Source organism: Anser anser, assembly GCF_964211835.1.
Source record: "Anser anser genome assembly, chromosome: 3".
NCBI lineage: Eukaryota > Metazoa > Chordata > Aves > Anseriformes > Anatidae > Anser > Anser anser.
The window spans coordinates 117,416,575-117,436,479 of record NC_139722.1 but is presented as its reverse complement, the minus strand read 5'-3'; the positions used below and the strand labels follow the sequence as shown (position 1 = coordinate 117,436,479).

Sequence of the window (19,905 nt, the reverse complement as noted above, 5' to 3'; positions counted from 1 at the left end):
CTCTACATCTCTCACTTGCAGGCCACTGGAGACTGTACTTTACAAAGTCTTGCTGTCTCTCCATTAGGATTTCTTCCCAACTTCCCTATTCGCCAGGGCTGTAGGGGAATACTCTGGCCATGAGGTATACTCATTTCCTGTATCTGAACACTACAATGCTACATCTTCCTGCTGCGAAGACTTAGAAGTATCTTCAAACCTCAAAATTCCTTGAAAATATAAAATTGTAAGCCTATATTAAACAAACAAACAAACAAACACAAGACTGACATCCCAGTCAATCAAACCGTTCTCCTCAGGAGCAGCAGCAACATAGACTGGAGTTGATCTGCACTTGCATTCCTCCTGGCTGCTGAGAGGCATTATCAGTTCTGGCAAATGCTTCATTGACAAGAAGGGCATTGCCTTCATCCTCGTGTGTGGGTCACCGCAAAGACATAAAACTCATCAGCTTTTGAACAAATGAAATTTGTGGTTGGAGACAAAAATAACACTGGTGAACATCCAAGACAGACTGCCTTTATTCTCGCAATATATTTGGCCCACAGAAAAAACAGAGCAGAGTGGTGTGCTACTGAAATGAACCGGTATCAGGGGACTCTTAGGATGATGAAACTAACTTTGTTTCAAAGTGCCCATGTGCAGTTGCTGTATGCTGACAGCACTGTGAACAAAACAGTTTTCTTAATCCGCTGTACCAAAGATGTGCATGAGTTATGTCAGAGTCACCTTATGAGGAGGTGCATGATAGTAGATGCATTAGCACAGGAAGCAATCAGTCCAGTCAATAAGGGAACTGATACCTGTCTACAGTTAGAAAATGACTTTTACAGAACAAGCAGTTCTGGCTCATTGAGAAATAAGAGAGTTTTATTGAGTTTCTAAATACACAGGTACATGTATAATTAATATTGTCTAACTGCCAGACATTAAGAGTGTTTTAGGATTTTAAACATTCTCCTTTTCTATTGTTCTTTCCTTCTCAAGACTGCATCTAATAGCTATGTGGAAAAGAAGAGACAAGTGTAAGTGTTCTGAATTTCCTGTATAGTAATAGGGCCTGGCACGCAAAGCCTAAAGGAATGAGTAGAGGGACTACTCACAGGGTCTACTACACAGAAAAAAAATATTCAGTCTTCTTTCTGACCCACTGCTGGATCGTAGGACAGTGGCTTTCTGGCTTCTCCATTCATAAAGTACAATAATATTCATCTATATGCCTAGTACTAAATGAGATTACTGGGCAGAAGGATGTTGCAGCAAATGCAGCAGTACTAACTAGGGCATTTGGAGGGGGAGAAAGAGGGTGATATTAATCATCTCCCAGAAATCCAGCTTCTGTCCGAGACAAGCAGTGAGGCAAGAAGGCACACAGCATGAGCACGCCAGCCTGTTTTGTTTCATGGGCAGCGACAGCAGCCTCGCTGGGCTGGAAGGCTGCCCTCAGAGCTCGCGGAGCCTTCACAAGACAGGCCTGGAAAGCACTGGCAGCACAGGCTCTGACGCCAGCCTGCTGCACGTCTGCAGGCCACCTGCTGAACAATGGCCACCAGGTATCCTTCAGGAGAACTAAATTGACCTTCAAGATTTCGAAGCATATGAAAGAGGCAAAAAAAAAAAAATTAAAAACATGGAAAAAATAAATCAAAGGGTACTTCTACATCAGCATCTCGGTTTGGGTGTGGAGAAGTACCTACTACAAATCTTCCAACTGTCCCTGTGTCCTGCACTGTGCTTCACATCACCAAGCAACCTTGAAACATGCAAAATGGATTCCTTTAGGATCAAATCAATTGAAAGATGCATCCCGGCCACCAGTGGGAGCTAGTCCAAAGTAAAACCCTTGAAACACACACAAACGGGTTGTTGCACTGAGCGTTCACCTCTTCCAGTACACCACACCTGCTAATGGAGATGCTGGTAAAGCCTCCAAGCGTGATGGAGCAAAGATGCTGTGGAGGGTATCCAGCAGGTGGCAATCTCCTGATAGATGTGACAGCAAAGTACAAGCAGGTCCCACTTCTCACAGAGGGCTCAGGGACGAGAAGGTGAAAACAGAGGAAAGCAGTGCAAAAAAAAAACTGCTTGATCTTTACCTTATCTATTTATTCTTCTCCCTTTTTGAGAAGTTCAAAACAAGGCAGGCACTAAACAGGCAGGAAGACTGGCTGAGCTTAATGGATAAAATATTTTCCTAACAGTGTAAAAGCCCACAATTGTACCATGAAGGAACATCTACTTTGCACTTCACATACTCCTTGAAAAATATTTTCTTAAGATGGTTTTCTCTTAGAACATAAGAAAAACTTGGTGGTATTACTCCAGGTAGCCAGTTTGCCCAGCAGACCAAACACAAACAACAAACTATGAGTCATTTCTTACCACTAAGGTCCATCAAGAAGTGAAAACATTGACAAACAGCTGTTTAATTCTATGAGTACACATTAAAAATAGTAATACCCAGCAGACATAATCCTTATATATCAATACCACAGGTTCCTTTCTCTTCACCTTGTCTCAAAAATAACTAAAACAGCTGCAGTTGTGATAGACCACAGCCAGATATGACTACCATATAGAAGGAACGTTTCCATATAGAAGGGGTGAACTACTCCATAAGCAGCAGAATACAGCCATTTTTGTGTATAATTCTCTGTCATGAAATACATTTCAGTGTACACTGACAAAGAACAAAGGAAATTAAAAAGAAAAGGCACAACCCCATACAGCTGAAAGGCAGAAGACTCACCTTAAGAAAGCAGACCTCTCCATTCTCTTGTCCAAGAGGTAGCTTATGTTCTTTCCATTCTTTCATTTCAGCTTCCAGTTCCACTATCCTTTTCTCCAAAGCCTCCTCATCTCTTGTGGACTGCAAAATTAATGTGTCATACTTCTTCTGGATCCTCCTTTCCTTTCTGCAATTGGGACAGTCCGAATCCTGGAGCACTTCAGCTGCAGGTCTTCTGAAGGGGATCTTTGAAGTGGGCAACTCTAATTGGATTTGTTTTCCAGTTTATTCTCGCTAGTACGATTGAAAGGCACATTCAAACTGCTCGAGTGAGACCTGAGAAACAGAGCGTGATCGGTCACTACTTTACCTCTATCTACTGCAGCAATGGATTGGACGAGTCCTGATATTTTCTCCGGTGGCTTCTCCGCTCAAGGCAGGTGGAATTTCTGTCCCTGTATATTTCTGGAAACATCTAAGATTGACACATGGTCTTTACAGTTTTATTTGCAGCTCTTGTGAGGGGACTGAGGCAGAAGTGAATAGGAGGAAAGGAAGTCTGCAGCTGTGGGACCCATTTGTAATTGTATTGCTTTCTCAGAAAAGAATCATTCAAATCAATGGTGGTATATCTAAAGAAACAAAGCTGCAGAGTTAAATAATAGCTGAATGTGTTTAACTGCCTTTGTAGCTCCAGTTTTAGACAACAAAAACAATTAAAACTTATAAATAGTGATTTATACAGGTATTCACCTAGGTAGTAAAGCTGTACCTCTAAAGAAGCGTGTACACAATAACAGAGAAAAACAATATTTTTCAGTTTACAGATAGGGAAACAGACATGGAAACTGCATGGCATTCACAAATTTATACACCAAATCTGTGGTTTGATCCGGAACATAAGTAGGCAGGGAAAGAGGGGCAAGTAGAAGGCTTGTAGTCTGCAATCACCTACATGCGTTTGAAAACTTCTCTCCAACCTTCCTTACCTTCTGCTAACATCTGTTCACCCAAGAAGAACTGTGCTTCCCAGGAATGGGTGTGGATGCAACTGTACTCATTTCATCATGCCCTTGACATGATCTCTGCACTGTAGCACTGTAAGCATCCTTTCTGAATTCTTGAGATACTACACTATAGTTTAACTGGGGAAAAAAAAAAAAAAAAGCCCACAAGAGGGGTGAATTCCCCCTCTAGGTAACCCAAATGTTTAAAATACCTCTATTATGACTGGACATTACATACAGCCACATAAGCACAAATGCCTATCTAATGCCCAAAGCATTAGAGAATGGGGCCAAAGGTCTCCTGAAACTGGTCTGTAAGAGAAAACAAAGTTCAAAGTACAGGCCTCCCTCCTTCCTTCTCCCTTCTCTTCTCCAGTCCCTCACCAATTGTTCTTGTTTTCAGAAAAATCAGCACCTTTCTACATCAACACATGACTGGTATAAAAGCAAAGGGGAAAAATAACTCTTATTTTTGAAGATTATGAGGGGAACACTAAGATTTTCACAACAGATTAAGAAGGCCCACAGAAGCGAAATATAAAATGTAGCACAAGCAGAATTAAGAAGTTGAATTTTTATACAGCATTGTTTTTGATGACTAACATCCTCACCTTACCTTAGTCTTACAAAGCTTCTATGAATCTCAGCTTGTACCAGCAGAAGTCAGCAACAGCATTTTAAATGAACAGAATCACATTCCTCAAATGTAGCACAAGAAGAACATCAGTGCCCATCTCTGCTTGTTATTATTCAGAAAAACAGAGTATTTACCAACCACAGTTTGATTACAATCAGTCTAATAGCAAAAACTCTGGTTTTACCTTTCTCTCATTTGGATTTTCAAGTAAATTTCTTTTTCCTGGAATTCCTATGATCAGAAAGTGCATAGTTTGCTTCAATTAAAACAAATAGTAGAAGATCAATAAAGATTTTCAGCAGAGTAATAATAATGAAATCCAATTCACCTCTCATGTTCCCTTAATGTATACTTTCTGCAGAGGTAATTTTCTATTGGTGAAGTCAGTAAAATACTTTGTAAATAACTTTCATTACAAATTAGAACAAACTCATGAAAGCAACCTCTCTAGAACTGGTCACACTATAAAGACCAAATGACACTATAAAAATATTACACATTAGACAGCAAGTTTTGTCCAGAAAGCTTCACATCTGCCACAAAACCATGATGCATTTAACCTAAATAAACACTGGACTACTATTATTTCCACACATGCTGTTATGGGGTTATCAGAATCAAAGGAGTCACTAGAGTAATACCATAGTGTTGCATCAGTGCTTTGCAACACACCATGAATCATCATCGAAGGGTTTTAACCAACAGGAATACCTGATGTTACTTCCAGTTTCCATCCTCAGTCTAGTTGCATTTCTTGCAGCATACAGGAGGACAGCACATTATGCCTGGTTCTACACTGTGATTACAATAACTTTTCACTCCTCTCCATAGCTTTAAATGGCAAACCTATATGGCAAAGCTATAGAAAAAAAAGAAGGATGCAATGTGTTCTACCAGCACACTGTTATACCTTGCTGGTGGTTCTATCAATTTTTATGTCAACACAGAGCAAGTAGATGTATCATAAATATCAGACTCCTCTACAGTAGAGGATTTCTGAGTAATTATCACCCCTGGGAGTGAACATTGGTTCTACTTGTAACTTCCCATGGAACAAGGTAAGAATGGCTTTGATTTTTGCCATCTTTGCAGCTGTCCACACATAATACAAGGAAATACATGGCATCATGTGAAAGCTCCATCAGTTTTCTATCAACTGCAGACGCTCTAAAGCTTTTGTTTTGCAGACCCAGAAGGAAACTACATCATGTGTTTTCATACTACCTACATATTTATAAGCGCAAGAAATGCATACCCAATTCACTTCTCACTTGTGATATTTCACAATTAGACATAAAAACAGTAAGAGTCAGAGGAGGTAGGGAGGAGTCCTCATTTAAACCTATTCCTTTAGACCTACTCCTCTATAAGAAAATTAACAAAAAAAAAAAAAGATTGTATAGAATTTAAGTGGCTTTTCCAGGTGAGTTCACCTATCTACCACATTTATATGGGTTTTCACAATCTACTGCACAAAACGTTGCCAGAAATATGAAAAAAACATCTGTATTATACCTGCTAAGCACTATCTTGCATTGGGGATGTCTTCATAGTTTGATTTTCTGGTCCATCTCACTTTACAGACATAACTTCATACATGAAAGAAGTGACAACAAGCAGTTTCCTGAGGAGCCGAAAAAATAAAAAAAAATGCTTGTAAGTTTTGATTCTGACAAAGACTGTTCAACATTGCTTCAGAAATGCAGAACAAAAATATGTGACAATTTTCACGTCCCTTCCAATGGTTTGTGTTATAGGGTCACCCATATTAAAAAAAAGCAATGACAGCAGTAATGCTTGCAAAAGAAGTGTTAGGATTAGCACACAAGGGAAGCAGCCATTTTTTAGACCTGAAAATGCTGAAGCGGAGTAGTAAAAAATACCTTACTTTTCAAGTAAGCACTGTAGGAATAATATTAGCTAGCACAAGGAAAGGAGCACTTCAGCAGAGGAAAGAGAGTGTTTTGCACAGCGTTCAGCGGTTCATCATCCACGTTGTGCCTCCTTAAATAAGATAGCTCAAAAGGTCTTGTATTTCTGTGGGACTGCTCCTGCCAGCTGCCTGAGCAGCAGTGGGCTCCTGTTCACTTGTGTCCAGAAAAGGTGCCAAATGAACTGATGTTTCTGGAATCTTAACCCAAATTATCATTGCTGCATGGGAAAGGTTTGCATATGACAAAATTATCATGATTAATTGTATTTACACAACAGAAGAACCTCATGACCACTAAGCCTGAAGCCATGGTGGGAAGTGCATTAGTATAAAAATAGTTCCCAAGAGTTTTTAAGTAAGCAATTAAGACAGAAATGGCTACATTCTTATTACAAATAAGCCTTACAGGCAGAGTATAATGTATTTTAATAGACTTATCTATTATTCCAAACACCGTTTCTTTCCTTCTGATTCAGACAGGAAAAAATGTATAAATACTCCCTGCAGTATAACTAATTCCAGGAAAAAAGAAAAGGAATTAGGAACAGTACCTCTTAATCAACTTATACAACAACAATTACCATTATCATTATATCATATTTTTATATTATATCTTTTATTTCTAATATATCTATTATATTTTTATATTTTATATTATATCATTATATCATAACAATTATCATTATCATTAACAATTATTAATCAACAATTAATAGCATTTTATTAAAACTTCTGATATTAGGTAAATACCAAAATTCAGATTCAAAACATATCCGCAGGTCTCCTTATTGCAATATCGTTCTCAGTAGACAAATACACATTTTTAAGGCTTCTTTTAGGATATAACAACAAGGTCCTTTAGGTCAGCAGCATCTTATATCAAACTCTTCTAGGTACACTTCTATGCTTGTAAAACTGCATTAGTAAATTTCTGTCCAGTTGTCTGGCTTCAAAGACCTATGTACAATGTAGGTGTTTAAACATAAAGTTACAGGAGTCTGAACAGACAAAATGCAGGATGCATCGCTTACAGTTCTACAGTCAAGAAGGAAATCAAAGCACCTAACGTTTACAAGACAGAATTTCTCCAATCAGAAGTAGCAAGCTTGGAATTTCCTTGAATGTAAACATCCAACCATCTCAAGCTTTTATCATCAAGAAGAGGATAAAAGTGTAGGAAAGTCTGAACAAATTGCCATGTTGAAAGCAATAAATATTAGGTATTCAGGAGGCAAAAAGATACACTGACCACTTACTTTTTAAAGTGATAATGAAGTGCAATAATAAAAGACTTTTCAATAGTAAAGTTGAATTAGATCTTACAAAGCACACTAAAAAAAAGATAGAAACAAGTTCTCCACGCTTTTAATAAACCAACTCAGGGAAAGTAGAATTGAAACCAGGGGGTAATAAGGAAAGGTGGAGATCAAAGATAAACAATGAAAATAAAGATAAGATAAACAAGTTTCAAAATTAAGATATGACCTTGAAATAACACATGACTTTCTTCATTAAAAATGGTGGCAAGTGGGACAAAGTTCAGAATGTTTCAGGAGAGTGAGAATACATGCAAAAATCACCACTTCCAGAGGAGGAGCAAAACCTAAAAATCTCAATGCTTTTAAAAGAGAAGTGCTAAGCAATCTCCATCCCAGATTTCTAGGAAGAACTGCCTTTTGAAGTGGCAGATCCAGGAGTAAACACTGAAAATAATTTGTGGATAATATCATGCGATAAGACATCTGCAAAGATAGCTGCAAATAACACATCTGTATTTAAGAAGTGAAGGAAAACATGATTCGGACAACTGTGGATCTGTTAACCTAGTCCTAAAGACATACAGTTTAAAAATAAACACTTTTTTAAAACAAAGATAGGAAGGGGAAAAAAAAAAGGGAAAAATGAGATAAAATGTGACACGGATGTGTAAAAGACCCGTTCTCTGCTAACCAGACATTTGTCTTAGATTAGATCTACTTAGAGAGGGAGGAAAAAGAAAAAGGAAGGAGAGAGTGCTAATGGCACGAGTCTGGGAAGTCTCCAGAGCTAGAAGATGGCAGCTTGTATTCAAACTTCCAATTGCTTATTTTTTTTTTTAGACCTGATCTTGAGTTGCCCTATATCACACAACAGCTTAAGAACAAGGTCAGGAATAAAACAAAAGAAAAAGCTTAACAGAACACTCTGTCCCTTACAAGTGAGATCAACTGGCAGATTTTTGACAGTATGCAGACACCTACCACACTCAAAACAAAAAGTCCAACTTTTTACAAAGCAGCTCTGGGGCCAATGCTCCCACTGGCTCTATGGAAGCAGACATTCACTAGGCCACCTACACGCCTTTTAGGTCACTAGCTAAATGTCTAGGATGTAGAAAGATTTCCTATATTTTTCATGCTTTGTATCTAAGCACATGGGAGCCTCAAGGCCAGTGTTCCTAGACACAACAAAAAGTCAGTAAAAATCCTGCCCCTAGAAGTGAAACAGAATCTGAGCAGTACTTCAGAAGTGTTGATTTCTTTTTCACATCCAGTGTTAAATTACATAGTTAAACAACTCTGTTCAACAGCTGATATTCCCGATTTGAACAGCACCGCAGACAAAATAAGATTTCAGTATTAATAGCAATTAACGCTTTTCTGGAAGGATAAAGTGTTAAACACACAAACCATCCTAGCATTTTGAAGTGTCATGAGAAGAGATTACATCATTACTACAGACCATCTGCTAGGAAGAACACAGAGCAACAGATGATGAGCCAAAATCACTTCTGGCATTAAAGGATAGAGTTCCATTGACTTCAGGAAATTTATCCCAATGTTGCTGTATGCTACAGATTAATAAAACGACACACACTACAGACTAGCATAGGTGAAATACAGTTAAAATCACAAAGATCGATAAAGTGTACTCAGAGTCATTTATTCTTTTTACTACATAAAAAATTTGTTGATGCTAAAAATCAAGACTGTGACAACTACTCACATAGGTTAATACACTAAAAAGTAGGATATTTCTGTAAAAATAAGAAGGAACATATGGTCCTTGTTGTCAGCTAAGGGTCCCTTTGAAAACAATTTTCCTCAATCTGATTTGCTTTACAATTACACTAAATCCTACCATGATTGCTCTCATAGAGCACTTACAGAATTTGACATCCCTTGAAGATGTATTTTTCCTTCCCCTGGTTACCGCCTTTATTATTGATTTCCAGATAATCTCCACGGTTACTAGAAAAAGGTTTTGGCAAGTTTCCCCAGAGGCCTGCAGATGCCTATTACCCTTATTAATAGAGCATCCATTCACCCCCTCAGCTACCATCCTCAGTTACTGTTTGGCTACGCATACATTCTGCTCAGGGACCAGCAGGAGAACATTTAATATCCTCTCAATAACAAACAAGAAAGGCAGCAGCTGCTGGCCTCAGCAGAGGGTCTGCTCAGGGAACTTGTCTCGGAGAGAGGTCTGGCTGGACCCAGCTGTAGGACACTGAGCAATTCCCCCCCATGGCAAAATGGGCTGCGAGAAATTTGGCCCATTTTGTTCTCTCCCTCTTGGAAGGAGATTACTATTTGAAAAACCCTTTTAGCCAATGCAGAAGAGCTGCAATTAGAAGAGTACTTTTATTAATGTTTCTGACAGAGGGGGCATATCAGAGAATGGGTGTGTGTGCATGTTCTTTTGTTAGAGAAATAATGGGCTAAATATTTCATTAACAAATAGAAATCATGCCCCTAAAAATAGGGCTGCTAGCATGTAATATGCTTTCTGAAAACTACTTGATTGACTAAGCCGAGAAAAAAGCTGAAAGAAATCTTTTCAAGGTATTAAAATTCAAACCTAAAACCTAGCTAAGGCTGCCTGTATGGCATGGGACTCGGACGTGCCTGCTGGCTCCAGCCACAGAGGCAACAGGAGGGGCTGCTTCCTACAGCGCTTGCTGCATGACTGTCACTGCCAACCTTTGTTAGCTGAACAGCCACTAAGGTTATGTTACTGGATTTTGGATAGTTTTGTTTGGTTTTAATTTAAAGAGAGAGAGAGGAAAAAAAAGCCATCAACTGGGGACTCAAGTTCCCAGCTTCTCCAGTTACCTAACTGGGAGAGGATACCAACCTGGGCTTCAGGTTTTTTCTTTCTTCCTTTTTTTTTTCCTGAGAAGGAAGAGCTGGATTGCAGTCCCAAATTTTTTTCCAAGCGAATGCCAAATCTCATAAACCACAAAGCAAATACAAGGATGCCACGGCCTGCTAAACATAATTCAATGGTTTTCCCTTTTATTTTTGGGACTGACAGTCCTGTTCAGAAGCTAGGGCATTTACACTTCAAGCTGATGGCAGAGAGAGAAAGATTGAACAGGTAACAGAGCTCCTTTCAAGAAAGGAGATGTGGTTCACCTCCAAAACTGGGTAACAGGTTCCTTTAAAAGAAGCTGCTCTCTCTTTAATCTCCAATTGCTCCAGCTGCCATTCAGGAAAAGGGACAGACAGAAAGGATCAGGGTTAAAAGCTTCTGCCCTCCCTCCAGCCCAAGCAATCAGAGATGACAAACTCAAACGGTGGCCCCTAGCCAGCCCCTTAAAAAGCAACCAGAAGTGTTTAAGGAAGATCATTCTGCTGGGATCTGGCTGCTGCCCATCTCTCTCCAACAGCAGTCGCTGCAAGCCCAGGGCTGTGGAAACTGCTCCACGCTGCTGGGGAAAGGGAGGCTTGGGCTGTTCTCATACTGGGCAGATCGAACACTGTCAGTAAGTTTGCTGGCTCTGCTCTTGTCCCAGCTTGCTGAGATTCAGCAAGGCTGGTACAAAAACTAGACTTCGTAAAGGAAAATCATCCTTGCAACTGAGAGCTTTTGTTCTGACATGAGGAAAACTGCTAGTTTTCCACTAGCGTGACTATAGCCAAATGTGGGCTGGTATGTGTCCAATAATAAGTGATTGGAGCTGAGTGCAATGGCAAGTGGAAGCCCTTTAATTGGGGGCTAATAAAACTACTCAATTTGTGCCCATTGAACAGGTGTTAGAACTTCTGGGGGCTGATCAGATGCCCAACAAGTTTTCCCCATTTAGTGCCACAGTGGCCCACAGTGTAAGGCATTCCCATCACTTAATTGTTACCACCTCTGCCACAGTTACCTAGGGCCAGTAGATGAGAGTGGCCCAGGGCTGAACAGAAGCAGCTGAGCCAGCTGGCCGCTTTGAGAAGCTGTTACCAGGGTCTAAGCCCACTGCCAAGGCCAGTGTCATTCCTACTGCTGCTGCTCTGCAGATTCAACCAAAAAAAAAGAAAAAAACAGAAAAACAAAACAGGAGTCCAGGAGATCAAGCAGGCTTCCTCTCCCACAAGTAAAAATCTTTGTCAAATGCTTAAAATATTTTGCATAATTTAGTATGTGATTTAAACAAACAAACAAAACAATCACTGGTGCATGGAGATGTTTTCTACTAAATCCAGTGGAGTTCTGTGCTCTACCCAAAATATAAACCTCTGGCACTCTGGAGACTGGAAACAGAAAGGCTGACAGCTTTAACTCTTGCAGTACAAGTGGTTTCACTGAAATATGATACCAAGGCGATAAGGCTGAAACCTGATCACAGTGACTTTCACAGATTAGAATGTGAATCCTGCTACTACCACATACTCAACTTCAAACACCAACAGTTAAAGTGACACTTCATTTCTACGGCATATCTGTTAAAAAAAAAAAAAAAAAAAAAAGGCCTCATATGAGAAGAGCCTCTTGGTTTATTTATAGGCAAAACAGCTGTTTTCTGCATTCCAGGATCTAGGCTGAGGTCTGCTCCAAGTCCTGCGTGTACCGAGACCGCCTGGGTACAGAGTTACCTTGTGTGGAAGAGAAATGTGGAGCCCCTTTTGCAAGCAGTGAAAGGCGCCTTCTTCACTTCATGCTCACACCTCCAGCAATGTAGCTTTGTTCATGATTTTCTTTAACCACAAGAAAAGGGATACTTGTTTTGGTGGCAGTGGCAGACTAACCCAGGTCTGGAACTTGCCCTAGATCATTTTGGAAAATAAAGAGAGATATTTGTCACAGCTACTTTCCTATGTCCCTCCTGAAATGCTCATTAAACATAACAAGCAAAGGCAAATAATAGACTTCAGCCAAATTAGCCCATTCATCTAGGTAAGATGAAGATACGTTCTTCATCTATACACTGATACCTGTGTAAAATGATTCTGCTCTTGTCACTCGTGTACCTAGATGCTGTTAATTTCTACTACTCCTGCTTGGACACTTCACCTACTCTACTGCACAACTGTTGGGTGCAGCATATCCTGTGGTGCAGCTGCCACTCTGAAGTACCAAATACCATGTACCTTTGTTAATTAACATTGGGTACCTGAATGTGTTAAGACAAACAGGCAAAAACACGCATTACATATACAAATGCCTCCTTCGTGAAGATCCATAAACAATGAGGGCTGTCTTAAATTCTTTTTCACTTTATCTTTATTTGTTCTTAAGGAAGCAATAGTATTCATTGCAGCTAAAAGTTTCTTGTTCTGTCTAAATATTTCTCTTATAGGGATTCACACTCCTAAATCTTAGCATTAATCTACATTTCTTTCCCATTAATTTTGTTGTTGTTGTTGTTTTTTAAGTTAATATCCTTTTGGAGGAGTTTTGTATAATATAGATTTGTTATTGCTTCACTCTCTTTAAAAAAAGTTCAGGTTATGGAGCTGGTCCTTATTTTTTTTTTTAAATAAATATAACTATATATTTTATATATGTAAGTTTGTGTCCTTTCTGCTATCATCAACTTTTTGCCACCCAGCAGCGGATATCTGCAATGTTGCAGCCGGTCTCATGTTGGAGGAGAAATTGCTGACATGTAAATTGCTTTGCCTTATAAGTGCACAAACTACATAGAGTAAAACATACATAAGCAATTCCTTCTTCCTGGGAATTTCAGTCTAATGTCTTTGCTGGGTTCTCAAAGGCCAAATGTGTATAAAAAAAAAAAAAAAAGCCTCAAAGATCAAGACAGAGAATAAGCCTTCTCACCAAAATGGAAGACTTACACATACTGCATAAAAGAACATGAAACACTGGTTGCTTGCTTCACAGTTTGGACTCTTAAACCAATCACATACAGCAAATTCTTCAATTAAATAAGCTCTGTAGTTTACAGGGCATGCTAAACCCTTACAAAGCAGCACAAACTGAATGCGCTCAGATATTAATGGATTTTAAAAAATCGGTTTAATTAAACCATACAAATTTAAGCGTAGACAAGCCCTACTGTACTTACTGGAAATGTATTTTTAAAAGCACTAAGTTAGCTTTTTGCCCTGTCTCATTGCTCAAACACACTCATCCTGTTGCCCAGACAGCTTGCAGGCTTTGTGTTGAACCATAGAGCTACTGCAAAGTAGCTGTTGGAGGGGTTTGCAGTGGGCATTTCCCTGCAACATGAAGCATCTTCCTGCAAGTAGCCAGCACAGCCTCCACTGCTACTGACGGCCTTCCTGCTTTGGCAGCCAGCAGGTGCTCTCACTGCTGGCCGTGCAAAACCCGTGCTAAATTGAACCATGGACCGATGCAGTCCCCAGCTGGCTGTCGGACTGACAAGGCAGGCAAAGAACGGACAGGGAACTTCTCACAGCCCTCCCGTTACCGTCTGAGTGTAACTCTGCTGAGCGTAACCCTGACAAAGTGTAGGATGTGGCCCAAAGGTTTGCAAACTCAGCCTAGCCACAGTGTGTTCAAATGGGAGCTCTGTGTATCCTTCTTCTCTTTGTTTTCTCTGCCTTCTCCAAAGCTGTGACCAACTACTTGGCTCTTTTTTCACACAAGGCTGCCAGCTTCGTCAAACACATCCAAAACCTAGCAATCAAGATGCAGAATACTGGTGTTTTGCTGTCTATTTTTGTAAAGACATTCATTTTCAAATGCTTGCAAGCCAATGCTATTTTCCTTCGGTTAACTACTCTGTCATAAAGGGAAGACGAGCTATATTCCTTACAAAAAAGTTTCCGACTCTCAGGTGCCTTGTAATACATGAAAGGTTTTTTCTCTGGCATTGCCAGATTTGCAAACCAGTATCCTGCATGTAAAACATACTCATTTATTCTGTTCTCTTATCTTCCTCGTTTCACTCTCTCAGCTGATATAAGGCAGGCCAAGTTCACAGTGCCTCCCTAACGCTGCACTGCTGTTCACTCACTCTTCCAAAGGGAACATTCTCTACATCTATTTAGCAAGATGGTTTTTAAAAATAGGAACACAAAATCCAGTGCTGAGTTCAGGATAATTATGGGAGATACAGCAGGTGCAAGTATTCTCTTACACAGCATTTTCTGATGATACAACAAAGATAAAATTTACTTGCAAAGTGCTTAGAGAGATTTTTCAGGGTACTTCTATAGCAAACAGCCTACTGTAAATAAGTTTGGCCAAGCTAGTAACTGTAAGTGTCATTTCCGAGGGATGTTCAGACATTTTAGTAAGCCAACCAGTATTTTCACTCCAAAATCTACCACACTCCCATCAGATGAGCAACCTCAATTTGCATCGCAGACAAGTTGGCCCAGACTCAAGGGATCATTCAGGATCTTGATTTCTTCCAGAGTCAGGGCCTTAGTTACTTTGCTGACTGAGGCAAGTGCTGCAAGGCCAAAACTACTGGTTTAGTCCCTGCCTGAAGAGAGACAGCTTGCTAGGAGCAAAGCCACAAGCCATTCAGTATGACATAGTGCACGAGGGGCTGATATTTCCCCTGATGGATTTACCAAAGGGAAACTATCACCAATTTTCAGTGGCATCCAAAGTTTGTAACATTGTCCCTGTGCTTTCATGATATGGCAACCAAAATCCCTTTCACCCTATGAGTACTAGAAAATGTTTTTGTTTCAAAAGGTCAAAGTATACCAGACAAAATTAAGTTTTCTGAAGGGGGCCTGGAAAGTGTCTCTGCTCTTTTACTTACACATTTCTCCACATTTCCCCCTGTCACCCACGTCTTGCTCTCACAGAATTCCCTGTTGGAGGCAGGGAATTTAAGAACAGCAGAGGTTCAGTAATGGAAATACTTTCACAGAAGATGCATCTCAATTTCATTTGCTATAAATTCGGAGTTGGGATCAGACAAATAGCCTTACATGCACACACACGTTTCGATTGTGTGAGGATCCCAGAAATTAGCTCCTGGTGTTTATAACCTAAAAATCTCATGGAAAAACTTTTCTGGATGAGAAGTTTGTTACTGCTTATTTTTTTTTTCCTCCCCTTGCCTAATGCACAAGAGTTTTATTTGGACAGCAGCTTCCCTTTTCCAAGACTTCTTCATATTATTAAATTCCACCCATTAACACAGTAGTGGGTTGATCCTGTTGAACCTATTTGGAATCAGTCAGTCTAAAGATTTATCTGCTTTACAGTGAGATTTACACATCTGTTTGATTTTCCTGTTCAGCAACAGAAGCATTGGGGAACAGGTTTCTTCTGCACAGAAACAGACACGAGCTTTTGACACAAGATGGGGATACAACCTCCTCCTTAACACAAAGATCTATTTCATATCTAAGTGCCATCCGCTTGACGGGTATGCGAGTTCCATGAGTGGCAGCTGCACAAACTGGGAACCCTATCTGGGTCAGTCCCAACAGGATTTCTGGCACATCAGCTCTCTTTGATCAGATACCCCTGCAATGTGTTATGTCCAGCGCTGCAAAGCCTCAGCTCAACAAGCCAACTTAAACCTCCCCTCCTACAGCTGATGCTCTCTTGACTGGTAAGTCCCCATGCCGCTCATCCTGCCCAGACACCTCTCTGTCTCTGCTGCAGCGAGATGTAACCAAGTCCTTCTCTGCCACCCTCCAGTTTCCTTCGTGCTGGCCGTACTGCTCATCTGACATCCCTCCTTTTCAGAGAACAGAATAGTACTTCAGAATATAATTGCTATAAAAACATTAGACAAAAATAAATATATTTTTTTCCAAGTGTCAATGGCACAGCAAGTACAAGCTGTTAACAGATTTTCCTTATAACTTCTCCCTTACAGTTTTATTTTTCAAGACCTCAAAAAACCTTCCTGCTTCAACGTTTTAGCAACAGGCAGCTCATCTATTATAAAGCACCAAATCTAAATCCAAATCAGCTCCATTTATTTTACTATCATGTATAATAATGCTGCAAGCTAACAATTTAGAAGCAAGTTTTGGAACCGCCTGCTTGTAAACAATTTTTAAAAACAACCTAGTTACGTGATTATTTCCACAGTTTCTAGAATGTAATCTGTCTTCCTAGACCTTTTTCCCTGAACTGTATCAAGTACTAGGAAGTTCTTAGTGTCATCTTTCAAGCTAAACAACATGAACAAAAATGGTTTTAGACTGTTGATTTATTTTTTAATGATATAAACTCAAAGATTTTCTAATTCCTTTTGCTTAAATACTCTGTTGAACTACTATACAGGATATAAAGCGTTTTAGATGTCTGTATTTACTAATGGTGGCACAAAGGCAAAAATCCAAAGTTGTCATCTCTAGACTGCAGAAGGTAAAACAGGAGTAAATGCAGCCGACAACTAGCCCAGAAGTTTGGAGCTAGAAGGCATGCATTCAAATCGTAGCCCGATTACAGTCATCATAGCAAAACTCTTGTTTAGTGTCCTCAACAGGTACAGGGGTTTCATCTTTCTCCAAAAACATCCTACTTCAGGCAATAAACACATTTTCAGTGCCTGGTCTGAAATCCAGCAAGGCCAACTACCAAACACTTTTGCAGAGCTGCTCTGCTTAATGTTAGCAGCCAGCATGCCTAAAGTATCAGGCGTTTCTCTCTCTTTCATTTCCTTATTTAACTTTGCTGACCCCAGTTGTGATAATGGTAAGTGACAACTTGTTCCCAAGGACTCCAGTTCTACCCGGCCCTCACGCTCACAGATGTCCCCGCTGAGGCTGGGGGTCCATTCAGAGGCACAGGAGCGCAGAGGGGGTTTGCAGCTTTCCAATAAAAACAGATTCACTGTAACCTGCAGGTAACCTCTGATCAGCAAAACAATTCTCCCGAAGTTCCCAGCCTGCTTCGCAGCTCACTTGGGCACTGAACCCGATTGATCATTTTGTGGCAAAACAAAAAGCTTGTACAATTAGCATTTACTGAGCTATTAAGACAGCCAATGGGCAGAGCTGATCCCAAGAACCTCTGAGAGGCCAGTTTCAGGAGAACCCCCCGCACTTACTTCAACTCCCATAACAAATACATAATATGAATTTAATACACGTTATTGAAATAACCTGCTAACCTTTAGTATACAAGCAGTACTCAGGGGTTCCTGTGAAATTTTCCCCCCCTAGTACATCTAGTGGAAGTTTAAAATTATTTTGCTGGCTAGACAGAGATGCCTCTGCTGTGTTTAAAAATAACAGAAAAAGAAAAATACTCTGATTCCTCAGCACCAACTGCTTATGGTTGTTTACAAATAATTGATGAGTCTATCGATCCAACACAATTTCCTTCTACTATTTCCAAGCAATTAGTGCCAACACTTGCAGAAGCAGCTTGCTCTTTTTGTTGTTGTTTGTTTGTTTTGGGGTGTGTGTGCATTTTTTAATCCAGCTTTTTTGTCTATTTTGTTTGTTTTCCACAATCTATTGCTGTTACTTGTTCTGGACACTTAATCAGAAGTGGCATGTATGAAAAAGAGATTAGCCATGCAAATTTAGGTGCTCAAAATGAGGGGAACCCCCTGAAATTCTGGATGTAAAGCACCTATATATGTCCACAAAGCTAATTGGTAGCCTTATTGTTGGATTTTCAGAAATACTATTTTACTCCCCTATTCTGAAGTGCCTACTGCACAGCTTTAGTTCAACCATTAAAAATTCTTTAAAGACCATCTAAATGCACTTTAAAACAAAAAATGTTTTTCAGAAAGTGCTTCAGTTGACAACTGGAGAATGATGTCCCTCCAAAGGGATCCAGCCTTTCAGCAGATTGTGTTTAGTTAGAACACAGCAGGATGGGCAGCAACATTTATAATGATCTCTACTTTGTCACCTTTCTTCTTACAAAACATCGGTCCTATCCAAAAGGGCGCAGTCAGATTTGCACAAAAGGCTTAATACCTCACATTAAACTAGGATAAATCATACTGCCTGCCAAGCATCACAGACAAAGGAAGTTTGCGCAAGGGATATTGGCACACAAAACCAAAGGGTGTGCTGTCAAATTGCCTCCGCTGTTCGGGGAGGGAGAACAGTGTGGATGGCAGATTCCCCAGACCTGCTCTCAGTAGCAACGCGGTGCAAAACACATTGAGGCCACGGGACAGGATCCCGGGGCTTTGCCTCAGTCCTATGAGAATCTCAATGATGAACAAGCTGCCGGGCTGTGGCTTCTGTAGGATGCCGGTGCCAGGTGAATGCCCCAGGTTTCAGTCTGCTGCGGTGACTCCCACCCGCAATAAGCTCTCGCAAAGAGAGGTCTGATCTGCTGCCACGGACGGCCACATGCTGCTGCAGGGGCTGTCCCTGTGCCTGCACAGATCCCCCCCCCCCCCCAGCCTATCTATCCAAGCACTCAATTAAGCAGCAAACACCTTATTTATTATGCTATTTAGAAACAAAACGACAACATTCATGCAGCCTAAGCCAGAGCAACATCTGTTATTTGTGGCACTTCAACACAGTGCATCTACTGCCAGATTCAAAGGCACCAAGCTACGAGGCAGGGACCAGGAGCCAAAGTGGGTAAGCAGGGAGGAAATTTCCTTGCTAGGGAGGGTCCAGGGGACTAAAGGGGTACTCCAAAGCACAGAGATTAAATAACTTATTTGCTGCTTGACAACTCAGAGCAGCCAGACCAACACCATTATCTATTCTGCTGCAACATCTGCTTGTGACAAGATACATATTGCAAGCTACAACAAGCATCAGTGTTCACATTATCCTTGCCAAGTTTAAAAAAAAATTATGACAGTGCAACGCATGCTGATCCTTATGAGAAAAACAAATCTCCCAAAGATGGACATCTCAAGGCCTGCATTCTCACATCGCCACCCAGCTTTCTGGAATAAATGTCGCAGTGTACCAAGGAAGCACTTCCTTGAGACACTGTGCCAGCAGCCAGCAGCACATCTGCTGCGTGAGAAAAGGAGGTGTGTCAGGCAGAAGACAGTGCACACAGCTTTGCTGGTCACATCCTTGTTATGAAGCAGATGAACTCCTAAATTGCACGTGCCCTCAGAGAATGCATACCTTTTAGCTCCAAAGAAAGGAACTGATGTATATGCTTGTCAACAGCTTTAGAGGCAAAAAGTTGAGAATGTTATAAAGACCTCTCCCAGATGATACAGAATTACTGCAAGCGTATGAAAATCAGGACACTATCATTGGTCTAATTTCCACCAAATTCAGATACTTCTCTGAGTAAATCACAGAATCACAGAATCACAGAATCACAGAATCACAGAATTGTCTAGGTTGGAAGAGACCTCCAAGATCACCGAGTCCAACCTCAGCCCTAACACTAACAAGTCCTACACTAAACCATATCACTAAGGGCTACATCTAAACGTCTTTTAAAGACCTCCAGGGATGGTGACTCAACCACCTCCCTGGGCAGCCCATTC

General features: G+C 40.5%; 1 protein-coding gene across 12 annotated transcripts in view; it reads right to left on the bottom strand.

The window, feature by feature from the left end:
• Positions 1-19,905, bottom strand: part of LOC310896864 (uncharacterized protein) — an 84,408-nt gene that overhangs the window by 12,592 nt on the left and 51,911 nt on the right. For 10 of the 12 annotated variants that reach the window (XM_083829755.1, XM_083829754.1, XM_083829758.1 and 7 more), the window contains 5 exons: positions 12,149-12,319; positions 5,888-5,996; positions 5,084-5,231; positions 4,557-4,603; positions 2,750-3,374 (listed from right to left, as the gene is read on the bottom strand). In XM_083829755.1, coding sequence (XP_083685881.1) covers positions 2,750-2,815 — 66 coding nt within the window. In that variant the 5' untranslated portion in view covers positions 2,816-3,374; positions 4,557-4,603; positions 5,084-5,231; positions 5,888-5,996; positions 12,149-12,319. Of the gene's footprint in view, positions 1-2,749; positions 3,375-4,351; positions 4,472-4,556; positions 4,604-5,083; positions 5,232-5,887; positions 5,997-12,148; positions 12,320-19,905 lie in introns of all 12 variants that reach the window. The other 2 variants (XM_083829749.1, XM_083829753.1) reach the window with 2 other exon arrangements.